We start from the raw sequence: 22,115 nt of genomic DNA on the forward strand, positions 1-22,115 counted from the left end.
AGAGGCCTAGTGCACGGGTGGCCGGCTGGACTGCCCTGAAGGGGGCCCCGGATCAGAGTGGGGGGGTCCCCACTTGGGGGTGGGGCCGGCCAGGGTAAGGGGCCACGGGTGGTTTGCAGGCCAGCCACGCCCCCGGCTTTGTCCAGAATGACATCCGGTCTATCTGGTCTAATTAGCATGTTACCCTTGTATTAATATAGATAGCCAGTATTTAAGAACTTAAGGTAATCTTTTTGAGAAAAAAAATATTAGATCAAGTCAGTAAGCCTTAGGCTTCATTCAATCTTGCAGAAGTTTTAATTTAGAAGAATTTTAAAAATTGCTAGTCAATAGAAATCAACTGAATTGAATTTTCGAGTGAATTGAGCAAAAAAGAAAAAGGTTAGTTCACAAACTGAATTTGTATCTTCACACAAGTACTATAAAAATATTGGTGAAAATGCAAATAGGGTTAACAGAATAAAATCTGAAAGCTCGAGGGGACCTTACATAAATCATTTGCTTAAAGTCACACAGCACATTACTAATAAAGTTTGGCAAGTCTCTGTATCTTAACTCTGACAGTGCCCTTCTGCAATACCCTCTTTGCTTCACTCCTATTGTAAGCCCTCCATTAAACTTCTGGGGATAGTTCTCACTTAGGACCTGCTTCCTGGGTTTCTTCTTTCTTCAGAAGGCCCCAGGGAGCCAGACTGTATAGTCCTAAACTTTGTCTTTTCTGAAATTAAGCCTATTGGCCTGAGATAAGGCAGAATTTTATTGCCAGGGGACAGCTGGGTGCAACCAAATTAACTGAGATGCAGGTGATAAAAGTTCTAGGAATTAGTAAGCCATTTAATTTTCCAAAACTCAATTAGATATTTCCATAAGCACAATATTAATTGGGATAATTCTCTCATTAGCATGAGCAAGTCATGTTAAGTAGGTTATACAATTTAATATAAAGATTTCAGGATTAAAGTATTTCAGAACAATTCATTCTTATTTTATCGATGGTGAGGTGGAAAGAATATTCAACTGAGAATTAAAAGAGTTGGTCTAAATCTGGTTTTACTATCTTGATGAGTGATCCTGGGTCAAGTCACATAACTTCCCTGAATCTCAGTTTATCTGTAAAATAAGTGTAATGGTTTAGAGCAGTAAGTTGTATACCTAGTAATATTTTTTTGATTGAGGTCCTAAAAATAGCTTAAAGGACAATGGGATGTAGGGGTGACAGTAGTGAGATACTTAAGTGATAGGGCTTTGGGGCCTCCACTCTACTTTTATATAAGAACCACATTTGTGCAAGAGGATTCCAAACAAACCCTACTATTTGAAAATTCTTTTGAACTCTAAAATTTCATGGTACTGTACTAGGATTCTAAATCAACCTTTCTAGTAAGCGGCACTTTCTGTTAACCTATATGCACTTACTGTATGTCCTTAAAAATTTACGTAATTGCATTAAGTAACAAAATTATTTTTAAATGTTTCATCAATTTAAATTGAGATCACTTTAATTTGAGAATCTCAATCATTAAAAATTTTCCAGTATAATGTCAATGAATATATGTAGTTTATTTCTGGTGTTCAGTGACCTGTGAAGTGAGTCCAAGAAGAAAATGTGACAAAACAGTCCTCTTGCTTCCAACTTTGATGTGATACAGAATCTGAAATTACGCTACACTAGAAAAAAGTAAATGAATTAGCTACTTTTTAAAAACCCTGAACTTATCTATATCAATCATTACCCCCAATGTACAAATTACAATTCACCACTGAATCTATTAAACATAAGAATCTTTTCTAAACAGAAAACATCAAGTAACAAACAACAGGACACTCAGTGGATATTACAGACCTTTTTGCCCAAAAGTTTTACAATAGAATCTTTTCTGTAACTTAAACTCTGAACTTTGTCACTACATTTGATCTTTTTGTCTAAAGTGATGCTAACAGTATAGTTTCTGAGTCTCTGGGATAAATAAGAAATTGTTTAAGACATTGTCTATTCTAATTTGTTAAGACTGTACAATAGTCTTCCAAGTAGCACTCCCAAGATCTTCACAACATCCTAGCAAACTAGATCTAGAAAACTATAATGAAAACAATTAGTTTGATTTAGCAGCATGCCAAGCTGATTTTTAACAATCAGATCCTCACATATTTATCTGATCTTCAAATACACAACAGGAAGTAAAAACCTATACATTATACTCACAGTCTAATGGTTTACTTAATGAATCCACAGGAGTTAATCTTTCTTCAGCATATCAGATTACTTAACAAAAATCAAAACAAGCCATCATAAATTCTTCATACTTGGGAAGAGGGGAAAGGAAGGAGTTCTGTGCCAAGCACTCTTTTAATGTATTTTTTCACAACCACCCTATGAGGTTCCTTTTTTTTAAGGTACATATTCCTTTTTACAGGTTTGGAAATTGAGGTAAAAAGTTAAGTAACTTGCCCAAAGTTACACAGCTAACAGTTTGTGAAATGGGCAGTCTGGCTCAAGTTTTAATTCCTTGCCACTAACCACTACAACACAGCTTCTTAATCTACCTTTCTATTTAATATAAAAATCACAACTGAAATAGAGCAGCTATTCAAAAAGTGAATTAAGAACTTTTACAATAGCTGACACAGTAAAAACAGTGTTTACGAAAAGGCATAAAATGCTGTATATGTGTAAATATAAGGAGCCTAGTATGCACAAATTTGACAAATTCGAGACAAATGCTAATAAAAATCTTACATATTTATACCTGATCAATAACACTCAATTCTGAAAGACTACAAATAATATAATTAGAAACTTCTTCCATAACCTTAAGTCTTGATTTTTATGACCTGCCTGCACTCGGGAGAACTGTTTATGACCCCCCCCCCTTCTGCATTTCTGCCCAACTCCAAAATTCCAAAGTTTTCAGGAGAATTTTAACTTGCAAAAGGCTCAAGTCACCTGTGATGTAGGCCAATGAAGTGGTCGTTTATTTTTTAAATGGGGGAATAAAAGATTAGACAGAAAAAGTCATTCTAAGCAATGCAACAGTAAGGAACAGAAAGACCGTAAGTGTAACAACTTGTGATTAGTACATTCACAATTTACAACACATACTATCCATTTATGATGACATATGAAGGTTTCTAGGCACTTGAGCTGATGAGACAAGGAACATCCCGAGTCTGAGAGGTGCCATATATCTAATCCTCTTGGTAAAGAGCAATAATAACAGGAAGGGGGGTGGGGGGGCCCGCAGGGATGAAATGCCCAGATGACACACGTGTGGAACGAGGGAGGGATGTTATGTAGGTTATGAGGATGACACACTGAAAGGTTTCTGGGCGCGACCAGCTCGTTGCAGTACCAACAGGGTTGTGTTTATTTACACTGTGTCGCTGAAAGAAAGCCGGAGAGCTACAACTGGACTACCAAATGGACACCACAGAGAAGAAAAGGGAGGGTATACGCCACTGAACAGCTGGGTAGGCAGATCGGCGCCCGGGCCCGCGGGGCAGCTGCCCAAACCCAGACGACTCCCCTCCCACAGTCCTGTTTGCGCACAAAGAACCGGCTGCTTTGGGTCCATCTCCGCCGGCTTCTACCCTCATGACCGTGGCCTTCATTTCGAGGTGGCTAAGGCGAGAGGCTGGGGTGGAGAAGGGAGGAGGCTGCACTCCAGGCGCGGCGCCTGCTGCCTTCCGCGCTGCCCCAGCACCTCAGCCTCGCTCTCCGCCGTCGCCAACACCACCTTCCCCCCCAGGCCCCTCACAACAACGCAGCGCGCAGCCGGCGGCCGGGAGGCAGGACCCCGCCCCGCCTAGCCGCCCGCTCAGCTCGCCCTTCCAGGAGGCTTCCCCCGCTTCTTCCACTCTCCAGCGCCCGGAAGCCCCCTGCCCCAAGACTCGGCTTTGCTACCTGAATCCGCTTCTTGTGTCGCCTGCGTTCCGCCATGTTGGCCGCTCCGCCCGGTTCCCTCTGACGTGGAGCGAGGAGGGGGCGGTGGAAACCTCGCGAGAGCCCTTCGCGGGGCCCGTTATGTAACCCGCGGGCCGGGGCCCCGCCAGGGGGGAGGCGGGCGAGGGGCCGGGACCGAGCGGCCCTGTGGGCCTGGCGGCGCCCTCTCTCCCCTCTTCCCTCGGCTCCTTTGGTTGCGGGAACGGGAAGTCGCAGGGACCAGGAGGAGGAGGAGAGGGGACCAGAACAGGAGGGCTGTCAAACCTGTCTGAGCGTCTGAATCACCTGGGAAGCTGCTCAAATACAGATTCCCGGGCCCCACCCCCTCGGAGTCAGGGCGTTTGCAGCGGAGCCTGTCCCGGAGCGATTTACTGAGACCTGCGGCACTAACTCTCTTCCCGACTGCCCTGCCCCACGCATTCCCCCCCGCCCCGCCCCAGCAAATCCTCCTGACTCCATTTTAAAGATGGGAAAACCGAGGCCGAGGGGCGGCGATCTGAAGGGATGTCTCTAATGCTCCACAATTGGTACTTGGCGGAGCGGAGACCTAAGCCAGCTCTTTTCCTTAGGACAGACGGGGTCGTCGGCTCATCTGAAACAAACCTCGGATTCTCCATTCTATTTTCCGTGTTGCTCTTTAACACTCACCTGTAGAATGCAAGATTCAGAGAGAACCTAGAGCAGCAGAAACAACTAGTAAGATGGATAGGAGAAAGAAGTGGCGAGTGAAGAAGACAGGGTTCTTCACGGCTGGTGAATTACTGTTGTAAATAGTTATTATTATTTTTTTAGACACAAAGAGAATGGGCTTAGATTGCTAGTAAGTGTTTAGAAATTCCCATGACTTTATGGAGATTTTTTTAAAAAAATACATTTTATTGATTTTTTACAGATGGGAAGGGAGCGCGACAGAGTTAGAAACATCAATGAGAGAGAAACATCAATTCTGCTGCCTCCTGCACGCCCCCCACTGGGGATGCGCCTGCAACCAAAGTATATGCCCCTGACCAGAATCGAACCTGGGACCCTTCCGTCCACAGGCCCACGCTCCATCCACTGAGCCAAACCCGTCAGGGCCTTTATGGAGATTTTAAGGCATTTTTAATTATAGAAAATTGAGAAAACACAGAAAAGTAAGATGGAGAAAACAAAAATCCCAAATTCTGCCGCTCAAAGAGATGATTATTTTAGTTTGTTTTCTTTAGTATTTATTCCTACTTTGTGTATTTGTTTTTATATTTATACATTTTCCTCTTTCCCCTGTATATGTAATATGGTAGCCTTTTTTTTCCACTTTATGTTCTTTTGCAAGCATTTATTATGTCATTACAAACTTCTTCAAGTTTCCCACATTAAATATGTAACCTAATAAAAATTAAATGTGTAACTAAGGCAAATAGCAGCATCTTTTTACAAAGTAAGGTAGCTAAAGTTCTGTTTTGGACTATGCACTGCTGCTCTCGGGAGGGGACCAGCCAGCCACTAGTTCCTTTCCCCTCAGTAATCTACAGTTAGAGTGTGTGTGGTCAGGGAGGGGGAGAAAAAGTGATGATTCTTACCAATGAACCCAAAACATAATATAGATTATGAAATGTCTGTTTCTTTCAGGCCCTCTTCCCATCCAAAATGATGGATCTGTTTTGTACATCGGAGAGCTGGTTTATAAATGAAAATGCTGTGTTTAATAGATAGTGCCTAGAACTATGATGGGGAACAAAAGTCCTTTGTAGACAATTACTGCCTCTCAAGCTACTACCCTACCACCTTTTTCTTCTGAAGAGCTTTAATTTACTATCCCCATGTTCTAATTGACATTTACTTCTTAGACTACAACAATTTGGTTTCTACCTCCACCATCTATAATAATAAAAGGGTAATATGCTGATTAGACCGGACAGCTGAACGACTTTCCAGATGTCCTTCCGGACAAAGCTGCCATGGTGGGGGCTGAGGCAGAGGTGGTTAGGGGCAATCAGGCAGGCGAGAGGTTAGGGGTGATCAGGCAGGTAGACGAGTGGTTAGGGGCGAACAGGCAGGCAGGCAGGCAGGCAAGCATTTAGGAGCCAGCGGTCCCGGATTGTGAGAGGGATGTCCCCTACAGAATTGGGCCTAAACCAGCAGTTGGACATCCCCCGAGGGGTCCTGGATTGCGAGAGGGTGCAGGATGGGCTGAGGCCCCACCCCCGTGCACAAATTTTGTGCACTGAGCCTCTAGTTCATTAATAATTCTCATCAAATCCAATAGCTTCTTTTTTACTAGCATCTTAGTAAGCATTTGACAGCATTGACTATTCATTTCTTGACTTATTCTTCTTCCTTGGCATTTATATCAAGTTCTTCCCTCCTGTTTGTTTCTTTTGGGCTCCTCTCTCTTTACCCAGCTCTTACCATGCTTCCTTGCTCAGCTTCTTCCCTTCTCTTTTCTCTATGCATTCTGGGAATTCTCATTCATGCTTACAGCTTAATTCCAAAATACTGCATATATGTTTATTTCCAGCTGTGTTCTGGATCTCACCTAAATGTCCAACTAGAGATCACCATTTTCCCCACAAGACCTTCCCCTTTTATTTTAAAACTCTGATAACTGCATCATTGTTCACTCAGTTACTCATGATTAGAAACTTTGGAGGTATCTCAATCATGCTTCTCTGTCAAGGAGTCACCAGTCCTATTGATTTTACAATTGAGATGTTTGGCATTCTAACCTTCTTCGTCACTCCTACTGCCATTGCTTTGATCAGGTCTTTATCAGTACCTACCTGAACTATTATTACAAGAGCCTCATAATCATTCTTCCCAACTCTACACTTTAGATTACCTTCCATCCCCTTGTTTAACCACTGCCCCCACCCACTGTTACTCCCCAGTTGTGTACAGCAGCATTAAGGATGGCTAATGTTCTCACCCAAGTGTCAAATTTCTGGATCCTCCTTCCATTTAATCCTATATAATAAAAGCCCAGCGACTGAAATGATGAAACAACCAGAACGACCAGAGATGAGAATGACCACGGCCCCTAGCCCCAGCCAGCCCCCACCCAGGCACCAGGCCTCTATCCTATATAATAAAAGGGTAATATGCAAATTGACCCTAATGGCAGAACAACCAGAATGACTGCTGGACCAGTCACTATGAGGTGCACTGACCACCTCTCGGTCCCTTTCCCTGGCCAGCAAGCTCCAATTGCCCGATGGCAAATGGGGAACTGGGGTGAATGGCAGCTGGGGGGGGGGCAGGGAGCAGGCAGAATGGCCAACCTATTGGTCCCTTCCCCCCCCACCCCCGCCATCAGGTTCCAATCGCCTGATGGCGAATGGGGAACCGAGGGTGGGTGGTGGGGGGAGGCAGGGCTGGCTGCAGGCAGCCAGAGAAGATGGCCCTGATCACAGGCCAGGACTAGGGACCATATCTGTGCATGAATTTTGTGCGCCGGGCCTCTAGTATTTATATAACATAATTCAAATACTCTTGACAGAGCCCCATTTACTAGTGTATCTTTGATGGTGGTGGTGGAGAGTTTCTTCTAGCCCAGGGGTGGGCAAACTTTTTGACTCGAGGGCCACAATGGGTTCTTAAACTGGACCAGAGGGCCGGAACAAAAGCATGGATGGAGTGTTTGTGTGAACTAATATAAATTCAAAGTAAAGGAGTGGAGGGGAGAGCAAGAGAACCCTCCGCTCTTTCGGCTCCGTGGGCCAGAAAGAACAGCCGAACGGGCCGAATCCGGCCCGCGGGCCGTAGTTTGCCCACGGCTGTTCTAGCCACTTCTTGCTCTGATTTTCCTTTGAATTTGAATATCATTCCTGTCATCTGACTTTTATTTCTTTTCTGAACAAGGAGTATTGCCCCTCTTTCTTTTTCCAAAGCAAAACCAGGGCTTCTAGATTTGGATATGGACATGGGAGAAAAATCCTAATATTTTTCCTTCTTACATGGGCCTCAAATAAATTTCAGACAGCTTTTGTTCTCAAGTGCTAGTTCAATAATGCTGATTTCTCTGAAATAAAAAGAACAATAGGACAGTAGATTTTATGGAGTGAGTATTTTAACTTTTAGGTAATTAAGTAATTTGGTAGAGGTGATGGTAATTATGGGTTAACCCCCAATTTAAAGCTACTAGTTATTCAATTATTTTTTCTTGTATATCTCTTTAAGAAATTACTAAAATACTGTATAACATTTTATATTCTTATGCGACATGTAAAATGTTCTGCTTCCCGTGGCTCCAATTATTTTTCAACATGTTGCTTCTGAGTTATGCAGGATTTCTTCATTGACCCTGGAAATGAACTCACTGCATTTGAAGTGATATATATTTTCAGACCAAACAGGGAAAAGTACTAGATTCCTTCCCTAACCTATACTTCCTAAGGAAAGGGATTTGGGTGTCTTGATTTTTAATCTGTCAAATGGAAAACTTTTCTCTTCCACCTGCCTTCCACCCAGGAATTGCTGGTCTGAAAGGCCATTGTATTTAGTGTTTGTCATAATAAAACAGCTCCCAGCAGAGGTCTATAAATTTTGTTACAGAACAGACCAGGATCACCTAAATATTTTCACATACAATTACTATTCTGACCTTCAACTTTCGGTAATAAAATAAATGCTGAGAGCTTAGAATGTGCTTTTAAGAAATGCTTGAATAATCCAGCACATGACTAATCAAAGGCAAGTTTTGCTTGTCTAATATTAACTTCAAGAGTAAAGATATTTCTTTTATTAATATTTATTTTTTTACTCTGCCCACAAACCAATATTGTAATAAGTAAATTTTGCTCAGCCATAGCAAAATTTATTTTTAATTTTCTTCAACTACTAATTTTGACATACTTTCAGTTATGAGAGAGTTGCAACAAAATAGTATAAAGAGTTCCTATATAGTATTCTTCACCCAGTTTCTACAAATGTTATCTTCTATTACCATTGCACCATTTTCAAAATAGGAAATTAATTTGAAAAAGTAATCTCCAGACCTTATTCAAATTTTATCATGTCCTACTAATATACTTTTTCTGCTCAGGATCCAATCCAAGATCTTGCATTGTAAGTAATTTTCATTAATTTTTTTTAATCTACCTTAGAGAGAGGAAGGGAGGGAGAGGAGAGAGAGAGAAGAGTGAGAGAGAGAAAGGGGGGGAAGAGAAATATATATATGAGAGAGAAATATCAATTGGTTGCCTCCCAAACACACCCTGACTGGGAATTGGACCTGACACCTTTTGTTGTACAGGGATGATGCTCCAACCAACCAACCAAACCAACCAAATGAGCCACACTGGCCAAGGCTGGTTAATTAGTCTTTTAAAAAAATTTATCTTTATTGTTGAAAATATTACAGATGCTCTCTTCTTTCCCCCACTGACCCCTTCCACCCCCCCACCTTCACCACACTATTGTCAGTGTCCGTGGGTTATGCCTATATGCATATGTTTTTTGATTAATCTCTTCCCTAGCTCCATCCCCACCTCCTTCCCTCTGAGATTCATCAGTCTGTTCCTTGATACCATGTCTCTGGATCCATTTTGTTCATCAGTTTATTTTGTTCATCAGATTTCACATATGAATGAGATCATGTGATACTTGTGTTTTTCTCTGACTGGCTTATTTTGCTCAGCATAATACTCTCTAGGTCCCTCCATGCTGTCTCAAAGGGTAAGAGATCCTTTTTGGTTCATTAGTCTTTAATCTGTGATCAGTCCTCAGTTTTTCTTTGTCTTTGACTTTTTGAAGAGTACTGGGCAGGTTTTTTGTTGTTGGGTGTGGGGTCTTGTGTGTGTGTGTGTGTGTGTGTGTGTGTGTGTGTGTGTGTGTGTTGTAGAATGTTGCTCAATTTGGGTTTGTCTGATATTTCCTCATGATTACATTTAGGTTACTCATTTTTGGCAAGAACATTTCAATGCTTCCTATCAGGAGGAACGGAGTCAGTGTGTTCCATCACCAGTGATGCTTATTTTGATCACTTAGTTAAGGTGGCATCTGCCAGGTTTAATCACTGTAAAGTTACTGTTCTCTTTAAAATCAGTAAGTATCTAATCAGGGGAGCCTTTGAAATTATGTAAATGTTCTGCTTTGCATCATACTTTTGCCTACTCCTTTTAGTGTACATTAATTGCCTCTCCCTGAAATAATTATTACTGTTGTGTCTGCCAAATGATTATTTTCTATTTTTCGTCATTCCTTCTACATGTATTAATTGGGATAATGCTGTAGAAAAGAGGTGTTTTTTTAATTAATTTATTTGTTTATTTATTAAGTTGGCTTGCCTTTCTAGAGGCCATCATTTAGGAATGGTTTCTGAATGAGACTTAACATGATAACCTTCAGGTACTGTACTCACTGCTCCCTTTGAGGATATCTGTGTAACTGAAGTTTTTGAAATGGGGGAGTGGTCTGGAACATAGCTCATGTGGTTTTTTGGAAAGGGCCTAGGGAACATCTCTCACTATGAATCTGTTTGCATCCACTGATGTATAACAGGACCCAATATCTTTCCCAGGAAAAGATTCTGGACTCTGTAAAGACACGCACAACATGTGTGATGGACTGGCCTCACAAGGGCCAGAATTTTGAAAGAACAATGTGAGGCATGAGAACAATAGGACCTCCTTGTAAGAGAAAAAGGAGCCTGATCCAGCAGGTCAGACCCAGAAATGGAGCACGTCCTTCAGAGGGGTGTTGACTTTAGATCACTGCGATAGAAGTTACCTCCACAGAGGCCTCTGCCAGTAGGTATGGCCCTTGGTAAAAGTTGCATAGTGTATTATTTAAAATAACTGTGAGACTAAATGTTCTAATACTTCGGGTCCATACAACCTTATTGTGGAACCCCGTGGAACCTGAGTGTAACCCAGAAGGAGTATTCTCTTTCTTCTCCTTCGTACGTTGTAAGATCAATGTTTGGACCTCTAACCCCCTGGGCATCATTACAGGTCCAACTCCACCACACCAGCTAGCTGCCTGGCTCTAGCTCAATGACACTAGATATAGCTGTAGGTATTGTTGAGTTCCTGCCCTCCTAGTCCTCAGGGACAGCCATGCACAGGAGCAGTTTCAGTTCTGTGTGATACTTCTATGGAACCATCAGCCCCTAGTTCATCTTACCAGATTAGAAAATAATGACTATGACGGACTCAGGGGCACATATAAGATCCCTGATAATTCTAGCAAATTTCCAGAAACACGGGCACTGTTAAAAATTAGATTTCTTAATACAGTTGAGCAAGTGGAAGTGAGGTACTATTGACAGTTAGATATATATCAATGGGGCTTCATTTGCACCCATTGTCTTAAAATAGTGAAACACTAGGATTCTAGACTTAAAACAGTAATTTGCCTTAGCCTACTTAGTTTCTAGAACACACACATTAGCTATTTTCAACCTGTAAAACAAAAAGTTCTTCATGAAACATTATCTGCTAGTTGCAAGTGAATTATAACAATTGCCTCTACTTTATTCAGGTATTTTCCCCCCATATAACTCTGTGCTAATCTAAGATCCATATGCTCAGCTTTTAAAACTTTACAAGTAACCCAGAGGCAGTATGGCTACTGTGCCGCTGAGTGTCCATCTACTAGAAAAATATTACATGAGGGGAAGCATGGACTGTCATGACTGCAAGCCTTAGACCCATCAGCCTTTGACTTCCAGGAGCTTGGAAAATTCAAGAGGCAAAGTGAGTCTGAGGGAACAAGTTCCAAAGGAACTTGGATTTGCCATTTATGTGTGTGCTGGGTTTCTTCTGTTTGCTCTTCCAGCTTCCCTCCCTGCCCTTCTCCATTACTTTGTGACTCAGTGGCTACATCAGTGATCTCCCTCCCACTCTGGCTTCTGGTGATGTTCAGCCAATGGAAAGCATCATCAGGAGGACGTGGGAGGAGAGGTCAAGTTGTTTAGTCTGCTGGTTCACCTCTCTGCTGGGAGGCAGTGGTCTGGCTGTGACCTTGGTTGAAGGTCACAGTTCTTGCTGGTGATCCTTCCCATTCAGATCTCTCAGCTGGGCTTCTGGAAACATTTCCCTACCCTTGGCCCTGCAGGCTTAGGCTCCAGCTGCTATGAGCCTGAGAAGGGGACACAGACCAAAAGCTTTCTAGAAAGAAGAGTATCAGCAGAAGCTGGCAAGGGTATGCAGTCACAGGTAGTTACTCAGAGTTTATAGAGATTGCCAGCCAAATCCCAGGACGGGGGAGCTGCATGCCATTGGCTCAAGGACTCCTGCTCAGAGGGAAGGACCAGGAGCTCAGGCAATGCTGGATGCCCCTGGTGGGACTGGCTTGATGAAGGAAACATTCGGGGTCAGTTCTCTCTTCTTTCAGAGGTAGAGAATGAACAGGTAATGCCAGCAGGCATTTTTTTTGCTACTTCTTATGGTGAAGTATTACAAATTACAACTCTACTGGTATTTTTCACCTATCAGACGAACAAAGATCAAAAGTTTTGATAAAACTGTGTTGGTGAGAGCTGGTCCAACAGACCCTCACTCATTGCTGGGGACAGTGTTATTTCTTTGTTACATAAAACACACACACACACACACACACACACACACACACACACACACACACACCCCTCCCAAATGTAGTATGTTAACATTTGCAAAGAAAGGGTAAAAAGAATAGTTGTTCATTTTTACTTATTACAGGAGGGCAATTAGTGGCTGGAGGACAGGAGGTTTATCACTGCATGCCCTCTTGAGCCATGAGACCATAGGCACTAATTTTTTTTAAACTGTAAAACGTAAATTTAAAAAAGCAAAAGAAGTAAGGGGGAGCAGCAGCAGCGACTGTGGCTAAAGACAGAGGACTGCTCTATTAGCAAGGTAAGCAGCAGTGGCTCCCACCACTGCAGGAACTGGAGGGCCCAGCTGTTAAGTTAAGCACACATCCCACTTGACCACAGCAGTGGTGGCTGGGACAGCAAGGCCTGGCCTCGGCCCCAGGAATCAATGACAACACTTCCAGGCCGGCCTGGCACCAGGTGCTATAAGCACAGGGGCCATGTGTCCCGATCTAGAGGAAATTAATAAAAATTGAGTGCATTTCACCCATCATGGGAAGGTACAAGCCTGTTCTGATTGATTATTTGGAAAAAGCAGACACTCCGGAAGCGGTGAGTTCCAAAGCCACAGCGCACTTGAGTGAACAAACTTCTAGGAGCAAGGTTTTCCAAGTGTGGTTCCCTCTCCAATGTTTAACCTACACTCGGCTGAGATAGGGTGAAGAGACATATGCAGGGAGGAGACCTCGGCGTAACCCAGATCATGCTGGAAGCATCTCACTTCGGAAATGCTCTCAAGGAATGGGTATGGTGTTTTGTAATGGCTCTGAGCTTGATGGGAAGGAATGGATAGGTGGTGATAATTCATAATCCCTTTCCTCCCAGACACTTGAGTTACTAATCATTTTCCTGTCTCAACCTGTTTTGATATTAGGGTTTCTGTTCCTTCGATTGTTAAGTTTTTCAGAGAGCCAAGTGGGGCTGTGCTTAGGTTTTCTTAAGCCCGAGGCCAAGGCACCCTGGGTGGTCTCCAGTTTCTCCCAGAGCTGAGGCTCAGTGAGAGCATGGGCAAGGACGGGCTTGTTCCTCTATTTGCATGGCCTGTCTTACCCCATCTTCCACCTCTTGGGCAACAAGTGCTTTGCACTATGTCTTATGGCCACTTTACTCTCTTGCTTGTTATACCTGGCTGTGCTTAATAAGAGATAAATTGCTGTCCTTGGTATACCATGGGACAACAGAGACACACTCACTGTTTACCTAAAGGAGAGAGTCAAAAACATTTTAAAAATATTTTTCTAACTTAGAAAGTGTAAAAGATTAAAAAAAATTTTTTTGATAGGTCAGCTGTGTTATATCTCATACAAGTATTTCAGAAGTTTAATGGGAGCAATTGTCCATTGTTCCGCAGGGAAAAACAAAGTGCTTGGAACAATGAGACGCTTTTGAGCACATTCACATTATCTTGTTTTTTAACTTCGACGTTACAGTGTTATTAGAAACATTGTGCCCACAGTGAAAGTCTTTTCATTTGAAAAAATCAGAACCGGTGTATATTTTGCTGTCTTTGGTTACAATAAATACATCATTTACTGATAGTGCCCTTGGTCTCCCTCAGACTCTCCATTATATGAAACTGGCAGGAGGAACCAATAAATGTTTGGGAACAGAGAGGTATACCATCTCCAGCATCACATGAAAGAAAATACTTAGTTTGGACTTTCCATTATTCATCAATTTACTGAACACCTACCCTGTAGGGACCATGTTAGATACTGGGAATCAAAGATGAAAACAATTAATAATGTGCAAAGATGTAAATGATGAACCAATTATTTATTTCCCCTTTAGGTTCTGTATATTTCAGTGGAGTTAGTTTTTGCTTTTGGCCTCTGAAAGTTCTCATATATTAATTTCAAATATTTAGAGTGCTAAGATCGAATTCAGAAACAACCAGTAAACAACTTGTCTCATTTAAAGTGTTCTTAACAGCAAAATGGAGCAAGAAAACTTTTTCTCACTTCTCCTGCACACAGATTTATTATATTATAATTAAGGCAACAATCTGATTAATGAAGTCCCTCCCAGTTCTCATAACCTTGATGTCATCATTTGGGCGGGGTTAATGGAAGCCAACAAAAACTAATGGAACCTTCCTGTTGCTAGGCCTGAAATGACAAGGGAAGAGGCTGGCTTCCCAGAGTCCAGAGTTTGGGAAGAGCCATAGCTGTAGTTGCTAGAGGGGGCTGCCTGTCAGGAGTTATGGCCTTCCTGCGGAAAGCAGCCTTGCAGGGAAGGGACCTAAGAAATAAATACTCTGACCTCTTTTTTCTCCTATTCCCTTTCCTTCTTCTATTGGTATTTCCTATTGGCCAAACCCAAGTGAAAGTCGGAGCGAAAGAAGGCCATTTGATGAAGTCCAATCAACCCCACGTCTTGGGGCACTGAGCATGGTGGAGAGAGATGGACAGAGAACCTGGAAGGGCCATGGAAAACCTTCATCATCTTATGATTCTAATATTTCTTTACAATGTATTTTGGGATTCTAGAGAACAGTTAATCAAAAGAAAATAGTATTGCCCTAACCGGTTTGGCTAAGTGGATAGAGCGTCGGACTGTGGACTGAAGGGTCCCAGGTTCGGTTCTGGTCAAGGGCATGTACCTTGGTTGTGGGCACATCCCCAGTAGGGAGTGTGCAGGAAGCAGCTGAATCAATGTTTCTTTCTCATTGATGTTTCTAATTCTCTATCCCTCTCCCTTCCTCTCTGTAAAAAATCAATAAAATATATTTTTTTAAAAAGTACTTCTCTATTAAAAAAATTAGTATTATGAGCATCACATCATATAACTTAATCCCGTTTGCTGACCATTTGTTGTTGGTGGTAGTTTGAAATAATGCAGGAATTTAGAAGTCATAGTTGCTGCTCTCAATGGGCTAATAGCCAAAAGGGTGAGATGAGTTATCACAAATAAAAAACAAAATTAAGGGTCTACACACAAACATAAAAATTCAGACTTCAGGCATGAACTGGTCAGTGTATCCAGCCCTTCTAGCCACAGGGCTTGAGCCCAGAAGCCAAAGAAACCATGAGACTGAGGACTCCCAGGATGTTGTGTCTATTAGAAGAGACATATGTTTTTCCTTCTACCCTAGGATTTGAGAATGTTGGGTCTGGACAACTGCAGGCCTTTTACTAGCAGGAGAGGAGGCCCCGAGCTGCTCAAGACCATGTTAATAGAACCTAAAGATGAAGTCAAAGGAGAAACTGGATCCTTGGTGGCATCATTTGAACTACTAGAAAAGCCTTACCTGAAGCCAGAAATCTAGACTTTTTGGTTTAAAAAGTTTCCTTTCTAGTTTAAGCCAGTTTGAATTAGGTTTCCTGTAATTTACATTATAGATCATCCATCTTAAAACAAGATAATTAAAACAAAATATTATTTTAAATAAAATATTTTAATGTTCACAAAAAGTGTTTGGTTCTTCACAAGAATTCTTGTATTTTATTATTATCCTTTTTTTTTTTTTTTTAAATTCTCACCCTAGGATATTTTCCCATTGATTTTTTAGAAAGAGGAAAGGCAGAGAGAACTATTGATGTGAGAGAAACACATTGATTGGTTGCCTCCTGCATGCATCTTGTCCAGGGCCTGGGCCGGGAGGAGCCTGCAACCGAGTTATGTGCTCTTGACCAGAATCGAACCCGGAATCCTTCCATCCACAGGCCAAACTGGCTTGGGCAATTGTTATACTGTAATCTTAAATTTTAAAATAAAACTCTGATTTTTGAATTAACAAATATTTCAGTGATAGTAATCATAGGAAGTAACCCAATCTGATCATTCATTTTGAAAAGATCTCTATAAGGGAAGTAGTACTTAGAAACTATTTTGTGGATGTCATTTGCCTAATGTTGGTGAGTGCAAACAAAGGCTGGTGAATTATGATTTTTTTTTTATGTTTCTGGTATGGAACAGTCACCAGGCCTGAAATAAAGACTTTTGTTCATATCCTACAAGAATAAAAAATGTTGCTTTTTATAGATTTCTCTTTGAAGTTGCTGATATCCCTCTCATGTACAGCCTATGCAATCAGACACCTGATTCTTTCTGATTCCTGTGCTGTGAATCTTTACTTCTTTGTTTGCTCAGTTAAATGAGTGGTTTTAGTGGCAAACCATTGGGGTTAATACAAAGTGCATAGAGCCAAGATAATAATTTAGGAAAAGCTGAGTGTTAAAGGATTCTAAACCCACTGTAATAGTAATCTCATAAAACAATGAACTACCTGTTTATCACTAACTTTATTTAAAAAAAAAAAAAACACCACACACACCAGAAAACAAAAAATAACAATCTACAAAGTTCCTTTCTGCTATTTTGAATGAAGTTGTTTTTATTTACTCAGTGTCTGGAGATCTAAATGTGTGTCTGAAAAGAAAATGTTGTCATAGTAGAGGTCTATAATGAAGTCTTGAAAATATCAGGGAACAGTTTTCAACTATTATTAATCAAATTGTACCAATGCTTTTTGTACTTGAAATTTCTGCCTTTTAAGTGAAAGAGAACTGCAGCAGAGTTCTCTTATCAAAGCAAAGCACAGTGCTGCATTAGACATAACTCTAGTAAATATTGTGCTGCCTTCACAGAATTGGTTGGATTAGTTATTTAAATGCAAAACAACAGGTTGACAGTTTAGTAAATTATCTGCCGACCCATATAGAAAGCACTGAAATTTCTAGTTTCTACAGAATTCTTTGCAGTGTCAGAGAGCATTTTTAGTCTATTATGTCATATGCATCCAAACTTTGCCTTATAGATACTGCATAATGAGTCTTGTTAAATTCATTAAATATCTCTATGACTGTATCAATAAAGATGTAGAAACGCTTAAAACAGAATTTATGGACCCAGATGAGTCAGAGAGAAGAAGCAGAATGGATTGCAGTCACAGAAGAAAGGCTATTTAAATTTCACATGTAAATACAGCTCATCAATTGTGCATCCTAGTGTATATGTGTGTCTGAAGAGGCATGTGCCCTTGAGCAAAGGGGAGACTATCACCAGGTTTCCCAGGATTCATTTGTGTATTTTCCCAGGACATTGGGGCAGTGAATGGGAGACTGGTTGAGATAATCACTATAGGAGAATCAAATAATTTAGAGGAAAGAATGGATGGCTTACTACTACAGGAAGTGCTTAGGAAGTAAGGAAGTGTGAATTTAGAGTGGCTGGGTTGGTGGCCAAAGGAATTCAGAGTCAAGAGTAAGAACAAAGGATGTAGATATATCCACTGTCAAGCTGGTCCCTAGGACAGGGAGAACCATCCATCCACAGAGTGAGATGGGTGAGACTTGTGAGAAATGAAAGATTCTCACAGTGGGTAAAACTCTCTGGGTTTGCTTATATGGAAAAGGCAGAACGAGAACTCAGAGCCCTAATTTAGGAGACCTGTGAGATGATTTCAACAAGAGGAAGTGGTTGGGAAAGAGGAGGGGCCATGAACAAAAGATGGATGACCATCTGCCAGTGTGACTAGAAAGAGTGAATCCAAAGCACAGTTTGTGGTGTACCTTCTCCTCTACCTGGAACATAATAATAATCATCATCATCATCATCATCATCTATATCCTAAAAGCCCAGTGGCCCTAACGCCAAAACGACCAAAGACCGGTCACCAGGAGGCTGCGTGCACAGTGAGGCACATGTGGGTGGGCGGGGACTTGACTCTGGGTCCCGCTGCATGGTGGGACTTGACTCTGGGTCCCACGGTGGGGCGGGACTTGATTCTGGATCTAGCGGCGGTGGGACTCGAGGGAGTCCTGTGGCACAGCAGGGTCTAGGGTCCCAGGTCTCACGTGATTTCCTGGGGTCTGGGTCTGGTGCCATTTCACGTGCTGGGTCACTAGTAGTAATAATAATAATAATAATAAGCTTTCCTCTTTTCTTATGAGTCAAAGTAGAGGGTCTTGTCAAGAATGGACTACATGAGTGAGGGGTGAGTCAGTGTTGTTTTTTCCTTTGGTGGCTGGGAAATTGGCTTTAAAAAATAGGTGCTTAGGCTATTGGGTCACAATTTTCCTAGCTTTATTGCTTATGCACCTGATAACCTTAAGAAATGAGGTAATATCTCCTCACTCCTCCACACTTCATCTCCACCCCTGGAAAAAGAGCATGCTTGTTTACTGCTTGCTATAAAATTAGTGGGTTCCCCAAGCTCAGTGGCTGTGAAGCAATCCACTGCACGGGCAGGCAACCCACTTCATGTGTCATCTGTGTTGCCCCCATGACACTTGAGGACAAAAGGAAATATGCTGACCTTCATGATGTTTATTGTGTCATGTGTAATAAAGTCCTTTGTCTCTGACCAAGATTCTTGAATATTCTGCCAACCTCCAAAAAATGATATTAGTGAGTGGTAAATTTATTATGTTGTTGGTAAGGTAATCCCAGATCCAGCATATATTATTTTATCTGTACATATTTTAGTATACATTCCAAAGATAAGAACTCTTTTAAAAAACTTAAGATGTCATAAAAAACTTAAGATGAATAAGTTCTAGAGAATTACTGTACAACATTGTTCCTACAGTTAACACTATTTTATTGTGCACTTAAAATTGTTAAGAGGAAAAATTTCATGTTAAAGTTCTTACCAAAATAAAAAAAAAATCCTCCAAAATACTAATATCACATTTAAAAAATACAATAATTCTTTAATAAAACTGAATATTTCTAATTGTGTTCAAATTTCTCCAATTGCTTCATTTTTTATAGTATATTCAATAGGCATCCAAATATTTATATTGAGTGACTTGAATCTTCAAAATGTTTTATTGTAGTAAATACCTATATCTACATATATATCATAAAATTTGTCATTTTAACTATTATCAAGTGTATAATTCAGTGGCATTAATTACATCGACAATGTTGTGCAACCATTATCACTCCTATTTCTAACACTTACCTCTGGGTGGTTTGAATTTTTAGTATATCTTTTAATCTACTGGTTTTCCTTTTCCCTCTCTCTGTTTTTCCTTGCAATTTATTTGTTGAAGGAAATCAGGTAATTTTTATTATTACCTGATTTTCCCAGAGTTTGGATTTTTCTATTTCATAATTGTTCCATCAGGAGGCATATAATGTCTGGTTGTTTCTCTTTTTGTGATGTCAGCAACCATTTATGATTCTAGATCCTTTATTTTTTAAAGGTGCAAAATGGTGATATTTGAATTCTATTACTGCTTTTTACTAGCTCTAATACTTCCATAGAAGAAACAGGCATATTGTTATACACACACACACATATTTATTCAATCTGTCTAAACAGAATATTTTATAAGTCAGAAGACCATATTTAGCAAACACAGTTTATTGTGTTTGGTTTTCAAATATGAGAGAGATTTTTGTTGTTGGCATTGCTGTTGTTTAATTCTCAAAGGGGTATAGAGTATGTTCAGGACTAAAGTAGCATTTGTGGAAAAGTTAAAGACTACTTTCATATGAGTGAAATTTTCACCCTCCAAAATCATTTCTGTTACTAAGGTGGGACTTTTGTTGAAAGATATCTTATAGTCATTAACCTGGAAAGAAAGCAATCTTAGTGTGACAAGCCATTTCAATCTCCCTTTCTTCCAAAGAAGAGTGCTGAGAGCTGGGGAGAGCCTCCTTTGCATGTGTCCCTAGCCCTTTTTTATGCAGGACCTAAAATTAATCACAGTGCTTTTTTTGGTGATGGTACATGCCAGGATGGCATATCAGAATATTTTCTTAGAGCAATAAGGAGACACATCTGTTCAAGTGAATCAGTTACCAGCTCAATTGACTCATTTAGCAGGAATACCAAATTCAAAAGCCATCATATGGACTGAACCACATGACTTCTTTGCCTCTAAAAATATGAATTAAGCTTCTCTTTTTATCCACACCATAGCATCTGTTAACTTACATTTGGTATACAGCAGTTTCTTGTGAAACTTCTAACTGCTGGGAATTACAGCAGTTGAAAGGTCATGTGACAAAACTTCTTAGAATTTTAAAATTTGGAGGGATTCTGTATGTGTGTGTGTGTGCGCACGGGCGTGCATGTGTGTCTCCAGAGAGAGTAAACAAGCAAGTCAAATGCATATTTGATAGTATAATATAATATAAGAGCAGGGAAAAACCTGCTTTTTTATATTAAAAATAAAGGAAAGAAAAGCTCAAACAAATTAAGATTGATTTGTAGCGGAATGACTTCAAGAACCCACTCTTCAAATCAGAGAAAAAAGCCCACACTCTGCGAAAGCCTGATTTCTTCCAATGTGGACAAGCATGTTATATATGTTTATCGGTGCAATTTGTTTGTTTTAGTTATCTATTGCTATGAAACAAATTACTCCAAAACTTAGTGGTTGAAAACAACACAGGTTTATTATCTCACAGTTCCTATGTGTCAGGAATCCGGGAGCAGCTCAGCTGGGGGCCTCTGGCTCAGGGCTGCCATTCAAGCTGTGGGCAGGAGCCACATAGTCATCCCAAAGCTTGATTCTGGGAAGAGCCACCTTCAAGCTCCCTCCTGTGGCTGTTGTCAGCCCTCGGAAGATCCATTTCCAAGTTCAATCACATGGGCCTCTCTATGGGACTGCCTAGAGGCTACTTCAAGAGAAAATATTCCAGAGAGTGAGAGGGAGCACCCCAGACAGAACCCCCCAGAGTGACATCCCATCATGCCTTTCATATTCCATTCATTAGAAAAGAGTCAAGTCCAGCCCACTCAAAAGAGGAGGGGATTGCATAAGGACATGAATATCAGAAAGCAGAGATCATTGGGGGCCACCCTAGAGGCTGCTTACTAGTTTCTTTATTTTAAATGTAAATTTTAAAAAATAGAAAACACATTGCCATAGTTAGAAATTCAAAATGTATAAGAGGGTAAGAAGTAAGCCTCCCTCAGGACTAAAGTCACCGAGTCCCCCACGCCCTGCCTTGAGCAAACTTGTGTCAGTTTCTTGTGTATCCTTTCAGAGGGTCTCTGCTGGGTGTGAAGTTGAAAGAGTGGAACTCCACAGGGTGCACGCAGAAAGCCACTTTAATCTTCTCCCCTCCATCCTGCCGGTTCAACCTGCTTTGCAGGGATAACTCCACTCCACCCCTTGGCTGAAATCTGAGGTGGGCATTATGCCTTTTTCATGGCCCTCTCAGATAAGGAGGAGCCTGCCTGTTATTTTTAGTCATAACATAGTTTTACGGCAGATAGAAAGAAAATGCTGACTAATAGCTGACTCGAACTTTGAGGTTGAAATGTCTGCCCTTTCCTACCTTAAAGCAGAGGCTTTAAGCCTGGAAGGCTGCATTGGGAAACGGTGGAAGCCTTGTGGTCAGCTTCTCTGTTTCTCTACTTTGTACTTCGCTTTCTTTTCTGCCTCCTTCTGTCTTTGTCTCTTTCTGGGAAATGGGAGATGGGAAATGAGTGAAGAGAGGTTAAGGGCTCCTCCTACCCCTCAACCCCCAGTATCAGCTGTTTTGGCTTCTTCGGAGTTTTCCTTAAGCAAACATCCACCTGTAGCTTTTATTAGTGTTTGCTCATTCTCTCCTGCATTTAGCTTGGGCTTTCAGGGATTTGCCTTCAGTCACTTTGTGCTGAGGTCACCTCCGGAAGCCTCTTGGGCAAGGCCTCCTCCAAGACAACTTCGGGAG

General features: G+C 41.2%; 1 protein-coding gene across 1 annotated transcript in view; it reads right to left on the reverse strand.

Moving 5' to 3' along the window:
- SEC62 (SEC62 homolog, preprotein translocation factor) overlaps positions 1 to 4,373 on the reverse strand; it is a 29,402-nt gene extending 25,029 nt beyond the window's left edge. The window contains exon 1 of the mRNA XM_080654544.1: positions 3,902 to 4,373. Coding sequence (XP_080510670.1) covers positions 3,902 to 3,937 — 36 coding nt within the window. The 5' untranslated portion in view covers positions 3,938 to 4,373. The remainder of the gene's footprint in view (positions 1 to 3,901) is intronic.
- Positions 4,374 to 22,115: the final 17,742 nt, after the last annotated feature.

Source organism: Plecotus auritus, assembly GCF_963455305.1.
Source record: "Plecotus auritus genome assembly, chromosome: 2".
In the NCBI taxonomy this organism is placed as follows: Eukaryota; Metazoa; Chordata; class Mammalia; order Chiroptera; family Vespertilionidae; genus Plecotus; species Plecotus auritus.